We start from the raw sequence: 22,527 nt of genomic DNA on the forward strand, positions 1-22,527 counted from the left end.
TTTACTTCCTGCTGAACTATATGCGACCTGTAGGCGTAACTTTCTTCAGCCATTCAGCAATCGCAAAAATTTAGGTCAGACACGCCCGTGGTCTAAGTATGGGATACACCACGTGTAAAATCAAAGGGACCGACACAAAAGCGTGGTACAATTTCAGTTGTAAATCTAAAGGTAAATTATGTCGTCTTGCTTTTCTAAATACACCATACATGGCTTTAGTAGCTTGTTCTACTGTTTCTTTGCTGTACAAAATCTACAATTATATGTAAATTTAATACCAAGGTATGTATAGCTATCAACAATGTCAACGGATTCATCACACAATACAACTCTGGGTATCCTTTTACTTTTTCGTTTACAAAATATAATTATTTTACTGTTTGATGTATTTGCACAAAGCTTCCATTCATTACAGTACAGACTAAAGACATCAAATGCTCGCTGGAGAGAATATGCGTTTTCGGCTATAATTACAATTTCATCTGCATAAAATAATAAAAATAACTGTATACACACACCCAAACTATGCAGAATATTCTCCTCACATTATTCTAAGCTACTAACATCATTTTCTATAAAGTATTGCTCCAAATCACTGAGATAAATAGCAAATAATATAGGCGACAAATTTTCGCCTTAGCGTACACCGATATTACACATAAAGAACTGAGAATGTTTTCCGTTAACTGATACACGTGACTTTGCTGCATCATACTTATTGTATATAATTCTAAAGCACTTACCACGTATGTCACTATTTAATACCTTTTTCCCATAAACCTTCTCTCCATATAGTGTCAAAGGCTTTTTTTAAATCTATAAAAGCATAGTACAGTTGTTGTTTTTCCTTTGGATAACATATATTCTATAAGGCTACTAAGAACAAATACATTGTCTGAGGTACTATAACCTTTCCGGAATCCAGTGTGGGCTTCAGTTAATAACATTATACAATCAGCAAACTATGTTAGTATTTTGTTTAAAACTGCCGTAAATAGCTTTCCAAGACAGCTAAGTAATGTAATGCCTCTATAGTTGTCGGGATCTTTCTTGTCACCTTTGTTCTTATAAATGGGATTGATGATTCCTGCAATCCACACTTCTGGTATAACACCACTATCAAAAACTAAGTTGAATAATTTTACATAAATTGGTAAAAAAAAAAAAGTCATCAAGCTTAGTTTCATAAAAGCCTGTTATATCATAATCATTAAGAAAGTGCTCAAAGTCAGGATTTATAAGTTTTGATTTAAGACCACACACATTAAGAGAGCAAACGCTAATATTTGATTGCTCATCTCGGTTTTGTTCTCCCTGCCGGGGCTATTTTCTACTGTCTCTAAATCCCCCGAACGTGTTTCTGGTTGTACTGCATCTGGTGCGACATACAGTTCATTATTTATACAAATTTTGTCAACCAGCAGCACAGCCTTCTTGTTCTGTTTCCTTGCCTTTCTCATCGCAAGATACAACCGCTTCCTCTTATCTTCAGTCTCTTTTGGATACTGTTCATTAACACCGAATCTGGTTCCGACGAGGGCTTTTGGTGCTCATTGCTTCTCTTTCCTTGTACCGCTCGAACTTGGCGACAATCGGTCTTGGGTAATTGCCAGGACATCTTGGCCTACCTAACCAGTGCAAAAAAGAGAGTCTTTTAGCACAGTTTCTGTTTCTTCTACGTTGGTATCGCTGTCGGGTTTTTCTTCCAAACCTTTGGATATCAGGTTTTCCCTCATAGATCGGCTCTGCATCTTGAGCATCCTTTCATTGCCTCAGATAACTTCATTCTTTAAATGTTCAATGTCTTTCAAGAGGCCACCGTCAGATGTAATCAAAGATATTTTATTGAGTGTTCCAGCCATTTCTTTCAACTGTTTTTTTCCATTTCACACTTGTCTTTTTTCAATCCTTCGAACTCAATATTAAAGTTGTTCCTTAATTGTACCATACCACTGTCTATAAAATATCCCCAACATGACTCCCCGGGCCACCAATTATTTGCTAGGGGGTCAGCATGAAAATTCCCTTATACATTTCTGTATATATGCATGTTGGTCGATGTTTTAAATAGTTCGACCAATTTGTATCAAATTAAGCATGGATAATTCATTCAAATAGTTGGGGGGTTGTTTTAAAAAAAAAAAAATATATATATATATATATATATATTTTAAATACAACATAGCCGCCTTATTACTCATTCAAAATGACTACCAAAATGGTAAAATTGTCCAATGGGTTCACCAAATGTATTTCAAATCCCCTTGATGTTTTTAGTGACACAACTTTATTCAATGTTGATAATCAGATAGCAAATGGCACGAAATGGCCGTCACAAATAGAAGAAAAAAAGTTATTAGATATGATTTAATACACAAACATGATAAAACGAGTTAAAAAAAGAAACACGATATCTAGATTCATTATTCATGTGGTAGTTTATCAATGAGTTGTTTCATAAATAGTAATACATTCTTTTTGAGTGATTCGGTGTTTTTTTTCTTTGGGAAACCTGAAGAACTATTTTCAACCACATATTTTCGGGGGGTGGGGGGAGGGGGGCACTTTCACTTTTTTGTTCTTGCACATTCAGTATGGGAACTGAAGGGGGATATCAAACAGGGTATACGCTACTTGGCAAGACGATTGGGACGGTGCGGTTGCGAACAAGCTTCATTCTGTCAAGGCAGTCCTGGGAGAGTGGCAGTCATCCTACAGGCGATGCAGGAAGGATGAAGTAGTCTTGTGCCGTGCCCGCATCGGCCATACATATCTGACGCATTCATTTATTGTAAAGAAGGACCCTCCCCCTCAGTGTGAGCATTGTCATTGTACACTGACTGTGCGGCACATTTTGGTGGAGTGTGATCATCTCAAGCCGACGAGAAATGATATATTTGGCAACAGAAATGTTTTTGAATCTTTTAAATTCCATCCAGAATTAATTGTAAAGTTTTTAAAACACTTTGACTTCTATACAAAGTTTTAAAATATACTTACCTTGATTTTATGTGTTATATTATACTTTTCCCCTACAGCTACTTACACTGTGTTTTACATGAATAGATATAAATGATATTTCCATATGCTTACCATTTGTGACACCCAATAGCCGATATGTATTTTTGTGCTGGGGTGTCGTTAAACAAACATTCATTCATTCATTCATTCATGCTACCACAAGCAGTTGTTTAAAGCATTTTTAAGATCGACTTTAGATAGATTTCATAGACTCCACATGCGATGACCCTCCTCTTGATGATATGCAAACATGTTATGTCACCTGAACAGCAGATTTGGATAGTTCAGCCATATAGAAAGTAGGAATGTTTCTCCAGAAAGTTCCATTTCGTCTGACTAGGAATAGCCATCAGATATACTTTATAAATGTGTAGACAATCATGCACTAAAATCAAAACAGCCACACCCTAGAGGAATGGGCACGTGAATGCACTCATCACAGAAATGTGGATCTCCTAAATATGGTCTACTTCCAACATAGAGTAAATAAAGAAGTATTCCTTGGAACTGTTTACTAGTTTCAATTATGGTGTTTTGGTTTTAATTGTTAAAACATTAACCAAAACGTGAGTTACTTCCATGCAGATATTCAAAAGTTCCGAATCTCTGCTGTTTATTAATGTCTTTTTGACGACTCACTAACCAATGGTCACTTTATCATATCCATGCAAATATGTCTGTGTACCATTTACTTTTACCCTATTGTTTCAGTAGTCTAGGCTGTAACTGGTCTGATTGCGGCATCGTTTTCTATGTACTTCATGTGACGTCACATCAGTAATCTACAGTTCTACGTCATAATATACTTATCAATAATTATTCAATGTAACAGACATATTCAAAGTTCTTAGTTATGTCAATTTTGTGTGGATTATGGCATTTATTAACACAAATATGTTCTACTGTACAGGTATAAATCAACAATATAGATTACAATTCACAAATGAACAGGCCTTCGTACTTTTCGTCGATGACATGATGACTCATCACGTACTATCCCCCACAGATAGTCACCCATCATGTTGCAGTCCCATTTCCCTTGATATCTTCTTTTCATAGTTGATATATTTTGGTGACATATTTCGCCGTGTTCTTCATTGATGTCACCCATATTTCCACTGAAGGAATATAGGTGGGAATGGAGGAAATGCAATTTCAAAGACATCCGGCATCCAAGCTTTTCAACTTTTCTGTTAACTGTTCGAAATTCCCACTTTTGTTATTTTCAAGCATTGGTCTAAACGCCCTCCAAGCGTTTCGTTCCTTTGATATCATTGTTTCTTCAAAATCCTGTGACTGAAAGCATCTTCCGAACATCTGGTCCGGTGAAAATACCACCTTCGATTTTTGCTTTTGACAAATGTGGAAACATGTTGGAAATGTATTTGAAAGCTTCGCCTTCTTTGTTCAGTGCTTTCACAAACTGTTTGACAAGCCCAAGTTTGATATGCAGTGGAGGCATAAGGCCCTTCTCTGATTCTACCAAGGGCTGATACTTCACATTCTGTGTACCTGGAATAAAGTGTTCTCTTTGAGGCCAGTGACGTTTGTTGAGATGTAGCACGACTGTCTCATAGGCAAACAAAGCAAGAACGTCTTGTATAGCCTCCATGGAGTCATTTTAAGAAATTAATCATTTTGAAATCGCCACAGACTGCCATTTATACCTGTTGTAGTCTATAGTTTCCAGAAGAAATTTTTAAATTTTTCGGAGTTTTCCTTTATATACACAGAGTACCCAACTGGTATTGATGGATACTGATTTCCATTGTGCAGAAGAACACGTTTGATACTTCGGGAAGAACTGTCTATGAAGAGATGCCAATCATTTGGTTCATGGCCAATATATACCCAGTCCTTGAAACAAGTTCTCAATGTCATTACAGAAACATAAATCATCTTTCGCCGTAGTTCGACAGCTGTTGTCCAAAAGGTTCCACTTCATCAGTCTTGATGTTTGAAACTCTGCATTTGACTTCGTCAGCCCCAGATCTCGAATTACATCATTCTGTTCCCGCTGGCTTGGAAAGTGTGATTGCTTCTTTTCTTCGTAAGATTCTTCAGATTTAGATTCAAAATGTTCACCTTCACTCTCCAAATCTTTAGCAGGTGGTCTCGGGACAGACAGTTCTTCAGAGTGTGGAACTGGAGCAATAGATAATGGAATATCTGGATATGTGATATCATGTAGATTTTTCGTTTTCTTGAATCTTGAAATATCCACCATACAGAAGTAGCAGTCATTCACAATTCGGGATGTGGCAAAGGGCATTGAGGGGCGGCCACCTCGCATCCATCCCTCCAAATTCGATCGACATGTATCACAAACTACCTGTGGAGCCCATGATTTGTCTTGATTCCCAATCTTCATGCCAAAGTGTAATCATAAGCTTGTGTAAATTACGTAGATACTTTGATTTCATGTTTTACCTGTCTTGGGGCAATGCAGAATCCACAAACGTAACAAAAGGAATCGCCAGAATGTAAGCAACTTCGCGATGAAGAAATTGCGCACCAGAAAAATACTAAGTTGACCTATGCACGTATAGGCCTATCTGGGGTTAGCACTAGAACATTCTAGAAAACACTGGGACATTCTAGACGGCATTGGAACATTCTAGAAAGTACTGGAACATTCTAGAAAGAACTAAAATATAGCAGCCATTGGACGATTCTAGAAAGTACCAAAACATTCTAGAAAGCATCAGCTCCTAAAAGGTACTGGAATATTCGGTGCTTGGAATTTCAAGAATGTCGAATATATTTCTAAATCCTGACATATAGTACAAATTAATGCCAAATGTATGCTTAATCAAACAAAACTGAATGTAAAATGCAAAACTATCAACATAAATGTGATAAATCTGAACATACATTTATAATGAACAGTTACCGATTACCTCCAACTGCATTTTGATGTATCATGTGTTTCTAAATCTGAGATATATTCCTTATAAAATTTGATGAATTTCGGAATTAAACTCAGTATGAATAAAGTTGTTATATTTTTTGTAGGACAGCAAAGCGTTTTCTCACATGTCTATGGATGTTTACATTAAAATTAGTAGTTGACGTTACATTATGTTACCTACTCATTAATTGGATATATATTTTGTTCTCTTCATTTTCGTTGGGTAATTCTCCCAGTTCAATGTTACGTTTTCTTCCACACCCGTTAGTTAGAAAACCATGCGTTATTTTTGGTTACACATGATTGTTAACATATGTACGTGTGTTCACAATTTCAATGACTGACTGACATACATTCAATGAAAAACTGCACGATGAAAATCGATTAGACTGTGACGTATAGTTAACCTGACATTCATGTTTCTGTGACACGTGTCAGCTACAAGTGCAACGGCCGTAAATAACGTTTTGTCGAAAAAAAGAGTTACAATTTGCTTTAAACCTGTTTTTTGAGGATATGTAAAAAAAATAGAATAATACATTCATGTCCGCTTTCGCTCGTTAGGTACATTTTAAAACAACTCGTTGTGAGATAAATGGTACCTAACGGCCACTCCTGTATTGTTCTCCATTGACCGGACCGGTGGGACCGTCTGAGGACAATATCACTATTTACGGAATATATATATATATATATATATATATATATATATATCCTGGAGTACTCAGTTTCCAGTCTATTAACAATAAAAAGCCTCTCCGCACGCGCAGTTGCAGTATACATCCACTGTACCAGAATCATTAACAGCCTTGGTTATACTACTATTGAAATAAACCAACAAATCTTTTTATGTCTATGTAAAAACACAATCCCTACCTGGTCGGAAGTTGACACTTTGTGCAATCCTCTCAGTTCTCGGTCTATTTTTAGAAAGTGTACCAGTCTAATTGTTGGTCTGTAAAATTTATGGAGCACCACGTGGGGCCTAAATTCATGGTGAAAAACAGAACCAGATGAACTTAAAATCGTAAATAAAGTAACATTTGAACACATTTACAAATTGTATATTCACATGATCTATTCTTCCAGACAGTGTGAGCACAAACACGTTGTGTGACGTCTCACAACCCTTTGCTTCACGCAAAATTTCAGATGCACCCAGTGGTTACAATTTTCACATTGTGCCCAATTGACTAATTCAACACCATAAATATTTTTCAGCTCAGCTGGTTCATACAGTTCACAGACACAGCATTTTTTGTCATCATTGATTTCCACATCACTGTCGCTGTCAGCAACGACCGTTTCCTTGGAACAAACTTTCTTTTTTGTACTTGTGCATGGAACAGGATCTGCAGCTGGTGTTGCACACTTTTACAGGCATTTCAGTTTTTGGTAAAGAGGGCTTTCAGAAATGGCTGTTCCTCCAGTTTTTACAGGTTCATACTTTTTTCGTTGTCGTTTTTTCAGTGAGGTGATTCAGTGGATCGATGGTTTCAAAAAATGTGTCCATTTCATTTGGTCTGGTGTCTGGAGACTTGCCTGTGAAAACAGATGACATGGTCAGCTGGTTCTTGTCAATAACTTCTGCATTTAGAGGATAGATCCCAGTCTTCCGAAAACTTGATACTAAGTTCTGATGAGAGAGGGCCTTTGGGTACACTTTGCAGATGATTTCACCTAAGTCGTACTTTGCAATGACCTGTGTCATTTTTTTTCTCATGATACTCGCACATTCGGAGTACAGATATCGTTTAAATGGGCCGAAGCATCCAACATCTAGTGGTTGGGTCAAATGGCTTGTGTGAGGTGGCAAATGTCCATAAACAGATTGTTATTGGACCAGCCTGTGTCTGACATGCGGACTGTAGTACCATCTGTGCAGTTCTGTGATATCCTCTTGCCTTTAAATATTATAAATGGTGGAACAAAGGTGCCGATAGCATTCCCACATGCAATGACAGTTGCTGTTGATGATCTTGAACTTACTACAGCTGCTGGCTTGCTTTTTTTCAGACAGACTACCATACCTGGTTTATGTTGACAGTTAATCCCAGTCTCGTCTACATTATAGATGCAGTGAGGTTTGTTAATTAAGCCATATTTTTCCATCACATTTTGAAGTTCAGAGAAATAATGTTTGAATGCCTCAGGTGTAGCACATTTTGCCCTATATATCTTTGTGCTTCTCGGTCGAAGCAACTGCAATTCAGGCCATCTCGACAAAAATCGACAAAACCACCCATTGGAGAGGGATTTATCACCTGGCAAAAGAGAGAGGAAGTGAGCATAATCGGTAGCTAAGCTGAACACTTCTGCCCTTGAATAACCGTATCCCAACGAGGACAGATAGGTGATATGATTCACCAGGGTTTTTTCGTGAGCTTCTTCAAACATTGGTAGGGGGTCACGTACCTTTCTGATTTTCTATCACCAAGAGTTTGTTTTGGTACACCAAAAACTTTTGATGCCTTGTACATAGACATGCCATTTTCAACTGCTTTCCATGCTGCAATTAAGGTCTCAGGTTTGTATGATCTTTTTCTCTCTTTTTTTCAATCTTTTTAGGAACCTGAAACAATTTACATAGATAGATAGATAGATAGATAACAATTTAACGTGCCCATATACCACTAGGGTTTCGAACACGCCCATCCAGAGTCCGACCTCCGATAAGATCGGTGGCCTGACTCGGGATGAGGGGAGGATAGAGTTGCAAATGGGCAGAATTTTGAAAATAGCTATTAGTAAAAAAGTTAATAGAATAAAAAAAAAAAATAGATAAAACGTTACAAGCCAAAAATAAAAAGAATTGACTGCTCGGCCGAATATTTATATAATTTGGAGCATTTTAGATGGACAGTCCAAAAATAAATAAGAGAAAGAAGACAGGATCGGACTATTTAATAATATTTAAAAAAAAGAGAATAATTTCGACATATAATTTTGAACGGAGGTCTAAAAGTTTAAAGTCCGATCTATATGGTCCGGGCGGAAGTTGGGCGGAATTTGGAATACGAATTTAGTAGTTAGGTCAAAGGCCTAAAGCCAAAATGAGCTCATTCATTCAACTCATGTCTGGACAAAAATTTAATTCCAAAGAACAAAATTGAGTGCACGACCGAAAGGGTTTTAAGGTGATTTGAGCAAATTAGACGGCTGCCAAAATAAAGTGCGTCGGACTGTTTACAAAAAAATAAATAATAATAATTAAAGTCCAACTAAGCCCTTGGAATGGTTGGCGACTACGGGGACAAGATGAAGTGCTTGGCGTTGAACTGTAGCACCAGTTTCCAACGGTGGGCTAGCAAGGTCTTAGCTAGCTCGACGTAATGGGCGCCGGCGATGATCTTCAGTACTCTGTGGATGGTGCAGTTGTCCATGTCTTCGAAGAGTATTCCCTGTCTGTAGAGATCATCTCGGCGCGACGTCACCACAAGTCCAAACTTCCCGTCTCGTACTTCCATGGCGTGGATGGCACACTCAACTCCGTCAGGAAACTTCTTAAAGTTGCCCTCAAGAATGCCTCCCGGCAGTGAGCTGGTGTCCGAGGTGTCCCCGACCAAGTATCGAGCGTACTGGCCCTTGATGTTGGAGATGGCTAGGCTCCAGGCGGCGTCCCTGCCCCGGGCGGTCTCGGAAGGCCCGGCTTTGGCTGGCTGGTCACTAACAATTTAGAAACATTTGACTACCATCTTGCTTGAAATAAATATTCAGTTGTGATAATTTTCTGTGTTGAAAATGGGCAGAATTTTGAAAATAGCAATTAGTAAAAAGTTAATAGAATAAAAAAAAAAAAAAAAATTACAAGCCAAAAATAAAAAGAATTGACTGCTCGGCGAATATTTATATAATTTGGAGCATTTTAGAAGGACAGTCCAAAAATAAATAAGAGAAAGAAGAGAGGATCGGACTATTTAATAATATTTAAAAAAAAAGAAAGAAGTGATTTCGACATAACATTTTCAACGAAAGTCTAAATGTTTAAAGTCCGATATATATGTTCACGTGAGTGGCCTCGTTAAGGCCGTTGGAGGTTGGTCTACGGCGAACCGATGAGCGGAGAGCCGGCAAAGGCGGGGATGAAGTGCTTCCATCTCTGGTCGGCGAGGATGGTTATGACACTCCGGTAGTCGTTGCCGAAAAGGGCCTTGACGATCCTGTGGATGGTGTGGCTATCCATCTCTCTAACCAGGACCGCTTGTCGGTAGACTCCTTCTCGGCGCTGAGTTAATATCAACCCCGTCTTGCCGGCTGTAGATTTGATGGTGTGTAGCTCGTAAGCGCTTCCATCAGGCAGTTGTTTCAGTTCTGGTTTCACTAGTCCGCCCATCAGGGATGCCGGATCCGAGGTGTCCCCCTGCACGAACTTCAGGAAGCCGGACCTGATTTTCCCGATCTGAACTTTCCAGACGGCTTCCGAGTCGGAGGGGGGCGGTGGTTGTGAAGGTGGAGGCCGGGCCTTGTCAGTTTGGTCGCTCGCCTGAGCGACGGCCTTCCTCTTTCCAACGGCGGCTGATCGGGCCGGTGGCTTGACGACTGGCAGTACCGGGGATACCGGCCAGTTCTGTCTGGGCCACGTAGTGGTCGGCGATGGAGGGCCTTTACGGGGCTTCTCACACACCGCGGTGTTGAGTCTGTCCCTCTCGGTGGTCGACGGTTCCGGCGTAGCAGGTTTCCTCGACTCAGGCTGGGCTGGGGGCGGCGTCGCAGAATGGACCGCCGCTGGCGGTTGAGTCGCCAGTTTTGGTCCCCCCCCCCCTCCCCGTGCCGTTCTTGGCGCGCTTTTCCTCTTCCTCCATCTCTTCTTCTGTACGGTCGCGTCGCCGTACTCCAAAGTCACGGAAGCCCGTGACCCGGTGTAAGTGACGCGATATTCAAGTAGCTTCCCGTAACTCAGTAAGAGTCCCCCCAGGTGGGGGGGGGGGGGGGGGGGTAACTCGAGAGTACATGGCGAGACGTCTGTCCTCATCGCAAGTTAGCTTGGAAGTCCAGTGATTTGAAAACATTCGGGATTATGCCGAGGGTTTACGAAATGATTCGGGTGAATTACGAAGTATGCCGGAAACTAATTTCAATATAAATTTTATATAAAATTCGTTTCAAGACGAACAAAAAAGAACCGTGATGGTATAGCCATAAAATCTGTTTATACTAGTATACAATCAAGAGTTTATTACTGCACTTTCCCCCCTGTTGTTAATGTTGAAATAGACCAACAAGTTCGCCTATTGCATAAATAGTCTCGCACGCTATTTTTAGAATGTGTATGCGCCCGAATAACGCTATAAAAGGCGTAGTGGTATTGGTCGATATTTAAATTGTTATTTATACATGAAATGTCACCTGGACATGGGAGTCCACGCAATGTTGTTAGCTCTATGGTAGACCAGTAGAGCTAATTTTAATCAGATTGCATAAAGGGCACATTGATTTTGTATTTGTTTTGTTTTGTTTTTTGGGAATGGGCGGGGGCGCGGGCGTCCCCCAGTTATTCCTTCGATCCGGGAGAAAATCTATTAATCTCCATATTTAATATGTTCATAAAAAAGTCATGCCATATGACTTGTTATTTGGACACTTTGAGCATATATTGCTAACTAAATTAGGTGTCTTCACAAACTAATAAACTAATAGAGGGATATTTGTTTTTACTTTTTTTTTTTTTTTTTTTTTTTTTTATTGTTTACAACTAAATAAACATTTAACATTAGGTAGTTCTTCCAAATTAGTTAATAATCTACTACTGTCAAAATTGAGTCTTCTAGAGTTTTAAATAAATAAAAACAATTAAATATACATTTTACCACCGCTACGATATTCGTCAGTGGAGCTATTCTAATACCGATTTGTCTAGTGTTTGTCTGGCCGGCGTCTATCTGTCAACGTTTGCTTTGAAGTCTATCCTAGTTACAGAGATTCGATTCGATTGTTCTGAAACTTGGCATAATGATCTCGTGGAGTATTCTCCACAAACCAACTACTAAACCAATTGTCTTCATGTTGAAGGCAATATCTCTTTAGTGTGATTATTTAACCCAGTGGTAAAGCGCTAGCTTGATGCACAGTCGGTTTGGGACTGATCCCCGTCGGTGGGCACATTGGGCTATTTCAAGTTTCAGCCAGTGCACCACAACTGGTATATCAAATATCATGGTATGTGCTATCCTGTATGTGGGATGGTGCATATAAAATATCCCTTGCTACCAATGGACAAAAAGTAGCGGGTTTCCTCTCTAAAACTAAATGTCAAAATAACCAAATGTTTGACATCAAATACCCGATGATTAATAAATCAATGTGTTCTGGCGGTGTCGTGAAACGAAATAAACTTTATAGAAATTGTTTATCTTTTAACTATTTGATTCCCATCGTATTAGCGAACTGCATTCAAAGAGTTCCTGATTTATTAAAATTGTTCAGTTATCGTGCACAATATAACTGTATCGGTTCATCAAAACAAGATATGTTAATTACTGTATGTGCCTAGGCCTACCTCTTACAATGTTATTCCCTTTTTGAAAGTACTTTAGGAAAAGTATATTTTGTTTGTTATTTACCATATAACATATTAGTTAAGATACCAACCGTGTCCTTTTTTTGTGTGTTAGTTTCGGTAGGTAGATTAATGGTGGGTGGTCTAATATATTAATACCGTATATGTTTTGCTCTTGATTCCGGTTAGGAAATTATTTGTTGATGCTTACTTAATAAGGAATTTGGAGGGCCGAGTCTCTAATTGAAACTATTTGGAGTTTTGTGTATTTATTTATTTAATAATTTTGTTTAAATTTGCTATTGTGCCATTATTGTTCTTCTTGGTTGATGTGTCATCATTAATTTCATTTATTATGTTAGCATGCGAACTGGGTGTCAACTATGGAACACAATGTAAGAAGCTGTGCACGGATCGCCACTGTTCTGATCGGACCTCATCTTGTGGTATATATGGGTCTTGTAATGGAGGATGTCTAGCAGGATGGCGTGGACATGACTGTACGAAAGGTATCTACTACAACACATTGTGTATTATTGATGCCTGTATCTCCACTTCATGTAAGAAAAGCCCCACCTTTAATCCCATTGGTTATTTATACTAAAACAAATACAGGAAATGCTTTATTTAATGACGCACTCAACACATTTTATTTACGATTATAAGGTGTCAGACATATGGATAAAGACCACACAGCTGTTGGGAGAGGAAACCCGCTGCCGCCACTTCATGGACTACTCTTTTCGATTTGCAGTAAGGGAACCTGTATATGCACCATCCCACAGACATGATAGTAAATACCACGGCTTTTGTTACACCAGTTGTGGAGCATTGGCTGTGACACGAAATGACCGACGGGAATCGATCTTAGACCGATCGCACATTAGGCGAACGATTTACTAATCGGCTACGCCCCCCCCCCCCCCCCCCCCCCCCCCCCGCCCTCCCCTTCGTAGACAATGAAGTACTGAACACATTTGAAATTAATAGCCGTTCTTGTCGACTAGACTATTTTGTTCACACTTTCAGTGATTTATTTCGCCTCTGCGTGTGTTAGTGATTATATAATTGTCACGTTAGTTTGTTATAGTTATTATATGTAGTAACATGCCGGCAAGATAAAATCGTTGTAAAACCATTAAGTGCTCTTTCACACCGAGGTTTCGGCCTTCGGCTCAGGTCAGGTCGGGTCATAGGGCTTTACGTGCACATTCAGAGCAAGCTGTTGTAGCGCACACCTGTCTTGGGTACAGGACAGGAAAGGTGGGGGGGGGGGGGACCAGCAGCCCGACCGTGGTCGGTAGCAGGCGGAGGGGCCTTCGGCTCGGGACAAAACAGTGCTTATACACGAATACACTACTACGGGCATACACTTTTCACAGAGGTATCTATTCACGCTATTTTGCACTCATAACCACGCGAAATAATTAATGAGCTTTTATTATTTCCTCTCCAGAATGTTGGACGAACTTCTACGGACAGACCTGTCGGAAATATTGCTCAGGGCGTCATTGTGCCTCTCCATCTGCCGGCTGCAATGCCAAAACAGGCGACTGTGGTGCTGAGGGATGTTTACCAGGATGGAAGGGAGTCGACTGTACACAAGGTATCTAACTGTACCTGCGTATCTCTACTATATGTGATCATTATTATTATATTGACATTGTATACCCACATGCTTAATTGCATTTAAAGAACACATGCTGTATATACATCGATGTCTTTGACTATACACGTGTTGGCCAAACATTCAGTTTCACCGTCACAATAAATATGGCTATTATTTTAATACCACGACTTACCAGCATGAAGTTATCCTTTAATTATTATAAGGTTTAACACAACTATCCGAGTGTGTTTCATATATACAAGGGTTATATATAGTTTTTATTAATATTGTAGTATTTGTAATATTGATGTAACCCGTACTTCGCACGGTAAAGTTTGTAGTGTGCCTAACATAGGCGACCATGTTAACGTTTGTGTTTAAAAACACTATATGCAGTATATCAACCAAACTATGACCTATAAATATCAATACTACAACCCCTACCTCAAAGTATTAACTGCAAAAATGGTTCCAGATTGTTTTACAACAACGTTAGTAGGCATATGGTTGAAGGGTGTATACTACCAAATCAAATCCCATAGATCACAATAGTAATATATGTGGCTACAACTTCTACCTGCAGTGTATCAATCGTCATAAACACCACATATATAAATACTCCCACCCCTCGCCCTTAAAGATAATCCAATTTTTTTGGTTTAAATTGGGGATGAAGATGCTCATTTCAGAGAAAACAGGTAGCGTCTATGACTACCCTAGTTTCGCACAAAATATGAGTACGTTTTGTTTTACAGGTACCCCATACATGTTCCAAGCACAAGGCTACTTGACACAGTGGTACTAGATGAAATAAAATTGCATACATTTTTAGCGCAGATGAAACAATGTTTTGTTTACAACCAACACACTCACATTTATAACCAATCGTAGGACTTGTGGTGTTAACTTCTCTCTCAAAAGTTCGGTGCACCTCGAACTTTGACCCAGCCGGAAGTTATTTGGGTTAGTGATACCAGCAGTGTATATAACCAGCCCTCATTAGCCGCAGCTGTTCTGTTCTGATCTGTATACACGGCCGTTGTGTATATAGCCAGTTCTATGTTCAAACATGACATCACAAAGAGAGACGCGCCCATGGACGTGTTCTTGATGACATTCATGATTGTACGCAATATTTAGCACAATCTGTGTCTGGTAGTCGACTGTACATGGTGTAAGTATAAAAATGGCTGTCAGCGGGGCAAATAATCATAAAAAGAGATGCGATCAGAAGGATAGCAAACTAGATAAATATGTATTGTTTATTATAATATAGATGTGTATACATACGTCTTACACACAAACAAAAGAGCTAAGAACAACCAATTAAGTATGCAGATAAAGTATTATTTTGTTTAGTTTAAAAAAAAATAAATATATATATGCGCTTCTAAACGTTGACTTTCCAGTAAAGTAAACGCACCAAAAATTTATATTGGCCTTGTTACTAGTTGTGCTATCGTTATCTACTCTTGAATACAACGCCAATAGAAATATTTAAATGCATGTGGAAACTGATCAACAGGAAATTACAAACAAAGCAAAACGAGCTGGGCTGTGTATTTTTGTTTAGCGTGGGGTTTTTTTTTATTATTATTATTTATTTATTTATTTTGTTTTTCTTTGGGGGGCTGTGTTTTTTTCGAATGTTTTTTTTCTTCCCGTTGCTTGGTTTTATTTGTTTGTTTGTTTGGTTTTCTAACAGCAACCTGTTTGTATATTGTGTGTAACCTCCGTGAGATTCAATACAGACGTGTAATGTATTGCTGTTCTTCAACCAGAACCACGCCCAGCCAGCAAAGAATGACACAGGAATGCTGTATATAATTAAAATCATACGAATGTGCAGACCACTCCATAATATTTGCTTGGATTGCAGCAATGACTGCTTGTGAGTGGTGGTGTCAGGAGTTATTGACCATGAAAGTGAAATCTAGATATGCTCCTTACGGTTTGACAAGGATACGAATATTAATATAATGATGTCGTCCCAGTCGTGGCACCCCTTCTGACAATGGCGGGACATAACCCCGTGGTAAAGAGCTCGCTTGATGCGCGGTCGATTTGGGATCGATACCCGTCGGTGGGCCCATTGGGCTAATTCTTCTACCAGCCAGTGCACCACGACTGGTATATCAAAGGCCGTGGTATGTGCTATCCTGCCTGTCGGATATCCGTTGCTACTAATGAAAAAAAAATGTAGTGGGTTTCCTTTCTAAGACTAAATGTAAAAATTACCAAATGTTTGACATCCAATAGCGAATGATTAATAAATCACTGTGTTCTAGTGGTGTTGTTAAACAAAACAAACTTTTCTTTTTCTACTTCTGACGACAAGATCTCAATGTCGGCCTAAATCATTAGGCTTACTCTATTAAATAGATCATGTTGAGCATTGATACAGTTAACAAAGCATTCGTTTAAGCGTCAGTTACACATAGCTAAAGACCATTTTACGACCACTTGTGACCAAGAACCCCCACAAATATCGGCAACCTTCTTTCGACCAAAAGCAAAAAAACTTGATCCCACAAAATGGAAGGAAAATGGTAGGCGACTGATTGCCGATCAGTTGGGGATCAGTCGGCGATCGGTCGTACCACTAGTCGCCGAATTTTGTTGGCGATTAGTTGGCGACAGGTTGGAGACTGGTTGGGGACTGGTTTACGATCGGAGTTCGATTGCAGATCAGTTTGATGTGGCTGAAATTTGACATTGTTTAGTAGAGTTGTGAATAGTCATGTCTGGACAAATTAAAGCCAAACAGGGATAATAGACTGCTGATCAAAATTTGAAGGTGATTAGAGCAATTTAGACGGGCTGCCAAAGTAAAGTGCGTCGGATTATTTATAAAAAAAAATAAACATACAATTTTGAACACTGACCAAAAATATTTAAAGTGCGACTAAGCCCCAAAAGAGGAGGTCCTACGAGAGGTTAGCCACTACGGGGACGATATAACGAACTTACCATTGAAGAGTGGTACCAGCTTCCTGAACCGGTGAGCTAGCAAGGAGTTGGCTAGCTGGATGTATTGAGCGCCGGCGACGATCTTCAGAATTCTGTGGACAGTGTAGTTGTCCATGTCCTTGAAGAGCACTCCTTGACGGTAAAGACAATCCCGGAGCGACGTCACCACCAGTAATGTCATCCCGTCCCATAGCTTCGTTGTGTGGATGCCGACTTAGTTGCCGTCTAGGAAGGCCTTGAAGCAGCTTTCGTACGGTCTTACTTGCAGCAAGTCTGGATCCGAGATGTCCCCGACCAAGTACTTAGAGTACTGGCCTTTGATCTTGTCCGCTGCGAGTCTTCAGGTGGTGTCCCAGGCGGTAGCAGAATGAATGAATGAAGGTTTAACGACACCCCAGCATGAAAAATACATCGGCTATTGGGTGTCAAACTGTGGTAAATGCAAACAGCAAGTGATGATCAACATCAATATAAAAATCTGTATAAACAGAAATGTAATCACGGTACTTGTCTTGAATTTCCATGAAAAACGGTTTATAAACAACAGCATCTGTACGATCTTTCTTTAGATTTTAGGTGGTGTAATACAGCAAGGTGGTAAAACAAAATATGAAGGAGTTTCCAAAGTGTGAGTTAAATCAATATCGGAAAGCAACAAAACACGCTCAATGTGAAGACCAAAAGTATGAACAGCATTTGGCCTTGCTTCAAACAACTTCATATATTTGTTGTCAAACACCACATCATGTGATGGATGTTTCGGTAATGATTTAATCTTGGAAGCTTTGCACGTCTAGCAGCCAAACAAGGTTCGTGTGAATCAACGTACAAGCTCTCTACATGATACGTTCTAAACGCACCAAGACAAAGCCTGAGTCCCTGGTTATGTATAGGATCTAGCATCTGCAAGTAAGACTTGTGTGCCGACCCATACACAATGCATTCATAATCAATTTTTGATCTAACTAAAGATCTATACAAACGGAGCATAATCTGTCGGTCTGCTCACCATTCCGTATTACTAATAACCTTTAAAATATTGAGGGCTTTTAAGCACTTTTTTTTAACATATTTAAAATGGGGCACAAAAGACAGCTTTCTGTCAAATATAACCCCTAGAAATTTAGTCTCCTCCACAACTGGAATTGGATTTTTATCCAAAAACAACTGTGGATCTAAGTGGAGACCTCTTTTCTGGCAGATATGCATACTAACTGTTTTTGCCTTTGAGAATCGAAAACCATTTTCAGTTGCCCATTGATGAAGTTTATTCAAACAAAGCTGCAACTTACGTTCAATGATACTCATATTGGACAATCTATAGCAAATCTGAAAATCATCGACATATAATGAGCAATCCACACCAGGTGTTAAACATAAATGTTCACCTTGACGTACACCATTATGGCATGCGAATAATGGTGATTTCTCGGTATTTACAAATATTAATGATTTTATACCTTGATACATTTGATATATGATTCTAAAGAATTTACCATTTATGTTATTTTCTAGTAACTTGTGCCATAAATGTGCTCTTGGGATCATATTGAAAGCTTTTTCAAAATCCACAAATGCGCAATATAGTTCATTTTCCTTTTTTTCAGAATGTCAATTAGTGAATGAAGTGTAAATAAGTGATCTATAGTCGAATAACCTCTGCGGGAAAACAGCCTAGGCTTCGCTCATAACATCGTTTTCTTCAATAAAAGTAGTTAAAGCCGCACACCCTAGTTCCATCCAGCGAAAATAAATTATAATGTGGTTAATCTACAAACCTGTAACACACTTAGATCACGTTTTTATCAAATGGAGTGAAAAAGCAGGTTTTATATCGATAAATACCATGGGAATCCCCATGTCCCAATTGCTTGAAATAATTTTGAAAGTTCGTATTCTGATGTCACCGGTAGATGTCGCTCGAAGCACAACAATGCCTACGTCACGACAAATTTCACAGACTTGGGGTGCGTTCGTTTCACCTCTCCTGGACATGTTCAAACTGTTCTGTCCTGGTTGTATCCCCTTCTCCAGATATCGTAAGACTTAGCAAAATTATTGGTTTTAAGGGTTTGTAACGTGTTGTATTGAGACACTTACTTGTGTGAACTTTATTGTTACTGAAAATGTTCACGAACTGTGAAGAAAAATCTCACAAATGAACAACAACAAATCGGATGTTGATCGCGCGAACCGTGCACGAGAAAACAAACCGAACCAAAATGATAACGGCCACGTGGTATACCAACGTCTGTGACATTGACATTTTAATATCCCGTCTAAAAATAGATTAGACCTTGTCTGCTCAACGGTTTTTTCTCAAACGTGCGCCCGTTTTTCAGAAATAGGAAAAATTCATTTTGTGGTATTACAAACACCAGGATTACCAGGATTACCAAAAAACACTTCAGGTGAATGGAAATGTATATTCTAAATAATAAACGGTAAGTAAAGTGCAATTTTATTTGTGAAAAAAATGGGTTTAATAGCGAAAAACAACGCCGTAATGGTTAACACCTAGTCGTAACTAGGGTGTGTCCCTTTAACCGGTTATTTAATGCTGTTGTAAATAACTTTGAACAGCAGCGTAGTAATGTAATTGGTCGATAGTTTTCAGGGGATGAACTACTACCTTTATTTTTAAAGATTGGTATAATTATTCCAGTCAGCCATTCTTCTGCATACACACTATGGTCTAAAAGTATATTAAAGAGTTTAACATAGAATGGGAGCAAAAAGTGGGCTATCGATTTAATATATTCGTTAATTATTTTATCTACACCTGCTGCTTTATTCTTTTTTAGTTGTTTTATTGATTTTAGTATTTCGTCCTCGCTGAATCTTCCATTTATGATATCATCGTTGCTTACTTGGTCTACGAGATCATCAATAGTTATGTCGGACACTGTATCAGCCGATAGGTCCTTATTTAATTCGCTGAAATAATTAAAGAAGTCTTTAACCGGTGGTACACTTTCTGTCCTGCTTTTTGTCTCTTTAAATATTTTATAGAATTCTTTGGGGTCATTTGTTTTTAATAGCCTAATGTTCTGCTCTGTTTTAAATTTGTAATGATAATAAGATTTAAATATATATTTCTTATAACATTTACTTGCGTTTGTTAAATTCATTTTATTTGCTATAGTTTTGTTTCGAGAAACATTTTTTTGCCTCAAAATATTTTGTTCGTAGAAGCCTACACCCATTTACTGAACCAGAGTCGCTTATTATCTGGCGAAGTGCCAGATCTATGTTTACGTGTCGGCACGTGGCCGAATGTTAAGTTGGCTGAGTCTAAAAATAGCTTGTTCACCGTGTCGACTGTTTGGTTTACACGTGTTGGGATACTGACAGATTCATCATCGATAATTACCGATAGTGATTGAAGTAAATTTATATTGATATTGCTAATAAATTCTTCACTTTTATTGGCGTTCCATTTACGGATATTAATTGACTCCAACTCGTCATTTACACATTAGTTATGTTTAGTTTGTATTGTCACGGTCTGTCTGAATCTTACAGGTAAGTACAACTGCACAGTGGATATCTGAAAAGAGTGGATCAAAATTACACACTTCAAAGTCAATGACAGATTTAAACATGTAGTGAGTACCAATAACATAATCAATCAAACTACAATCTTTACTGGTGACTGCGCCTATATTTTTATCTTTTCCGCATCTACCATTGAGGATATATATATATTATTATCTTTGCACAAATCAAGAAGTTTGAAACCATGGCTGTTAACCTTACCCTTATCCTGGCTTGCTCTGTCCATGGGTACATTTAAAGTATCAAGCTTTGCTATATTATTTAAAAAGGTTTCCATGTCAACATTATCAATATATATAGTATTATGATCATCAAGTGTAGTGTAATCGGGCAAACATCTAGTTCTTGCATTAAAATCACATATTAGGAGCAGAGGTTTTCCTGGTTCTGTCATTTGCGAAATTTCATTTTCAACATCAAAAGTATCAACTTTTAAGTATGGTGAGCCAATTGGGGGAATATACACAACACCAGCAGTTACGCTATTACCTATACACTCTTTGTCTAAAATACTAAACCATGAAATATACTGTGTTATTTTTTACATTTATTTTAACTAGGTTGGTCAGTTCATTTCTTACACCAATAACAATACCACCAGATGATTTTTTACCTTTTCTGTTATTGAAATGTAGAGTGTAACCTGGGATTAACTGTGATAAGCAATCACTTTCATCTGTTTTACTTTCAGTAAAGCATAGAATATCATATTGTGAGACAAAATTTAGAAAGTCAGGTTTAACCAATTTGTTTCTTAGGCCACAGACATTTAAACTGAGTATTTTTAAGTAAATACAGCTGTGTTTCATTTTAGTATAGTCTATGCTATCAGTGGTTTGGGAATTATATACAGTGTAAGATGAAGCTTGGCTGTTTACAAAATAACTGTTAGGTGCATGGGTATCACTGGTAGGTTCAATAGCAAAACTGTGTGTGTGTGTGTGGGGGGGGGGGGGGGGGGGGGTTACATGGCTATTTACAACATATGTATGCTTTGCTTTAAGGAGATGTACATCACTGATCACAGTACTGGGCTGTGTATATCCACTTGTATTACTGTGGTGGGTGTCACAATTTATTTGTCTATTTACATTATATATATATATATATATATATATATATATATATATATATATATATATATATATATATATATAGGTGGATTCTGGTGCAAGTACATCATTGGTCTCAACATGTTCACTTGTGCTACAATTTCGGGTCATATTTGTTACATTCTTATCCACAATATGTCCACTTGTCCACCATCGCACCATCGTCGCGCGATTATAAATGACCGTCGCACGACGATGCGTGACTAGTTGTGCGCCTAGTCGTGCATTGTCGCGCATTGTCGTGCGACGGTCGTACAAATAGTGGTGACTTGTCTTCTTGCCTCGAGGACCCATCTTCAGTCTTCAGTATTGGCTTGATTTGAACGCTTCGGAGATGCTGTGGGAACTGATTTATTTCATTTCATTTCAACTTATTTTCGTGCTTATATACAGTTACGGTTCAAGCAGGCTGTCCTGGGCACACACCTCAGCTATCTGGGATGTCTGTCCAGGAAACCAGTCTTGGACGAGTAGCAGTCCTCCTATAGACAGTGCAGGAAGGATGAACATTTTAATAATCTTGTGTCGTGCCCGCATCAGTCATACTTACTTGACCCATTCATTTATCTTAAAGAAAGATCCTCCACCTCAGTGTGAGCACTGTCAGTGTGTTTTGACTGTGCGACACATGTTGGTGGAGTGTAAGCACTTAAAATCAACTCGAAAAGATATCTTTCGACAAAGAAATGTGATGGAATCATTTCGATTCCATCCAGAACTTTTATTGCAGTTTTTACGTGATACTGAGTTCCATTCATTCATTCAAAATATTGCAATATTTTAAAGCAGTTAGTGTTGTTTACAATTGCGTTTACAAAATCGATAGTCATTTCCATTGTGTCTTTTTATC

General features: G+C 38.6%; 1 protein-coding gene across 1 annotated transcript in view; it reads left to right on the forward strand.

The window, feature by feature from the left end:
* Positions 1 to 22,527, forward strand: part of LOC121374543 (multiple epidermal growth factor-like domains protein 11) — a 41,047-nt gene that overhangs the window by 9,922 nt on the left and 8,598 nt on the right. The window contains exons 2-3 of the mRNA XM_041501648.1: positions 12,791 to 12,937; positions 13,885 to 14,034. Of these exons, the coding sequence (XP_041357582.1) occupies positions 12,791 to 12,937; positions 13,885 to 14,034 (297 nt within the window). The remainder of the gene's footprint in view (positions 1 to 12,790; positions 12,938 to 13,884; positions 14,035 to 22,527) is intronic.

The sequence above is a fragment of the Gigantopelta aegis genome, chromosome 6 (assembly GCF_016097555.1).
Source record: "Gigantopelta aegis isolate Gae_Host chromosome 6, Gae_host_genome, whole genome shotgun sequence".
NCBI classification, from domain to species: Eukaryota; Metazoa; Mollusca; class Gastropoda; order Neomphalida; family Peltospiridae; genus Gigantopelta; species Gigantopelta aegis.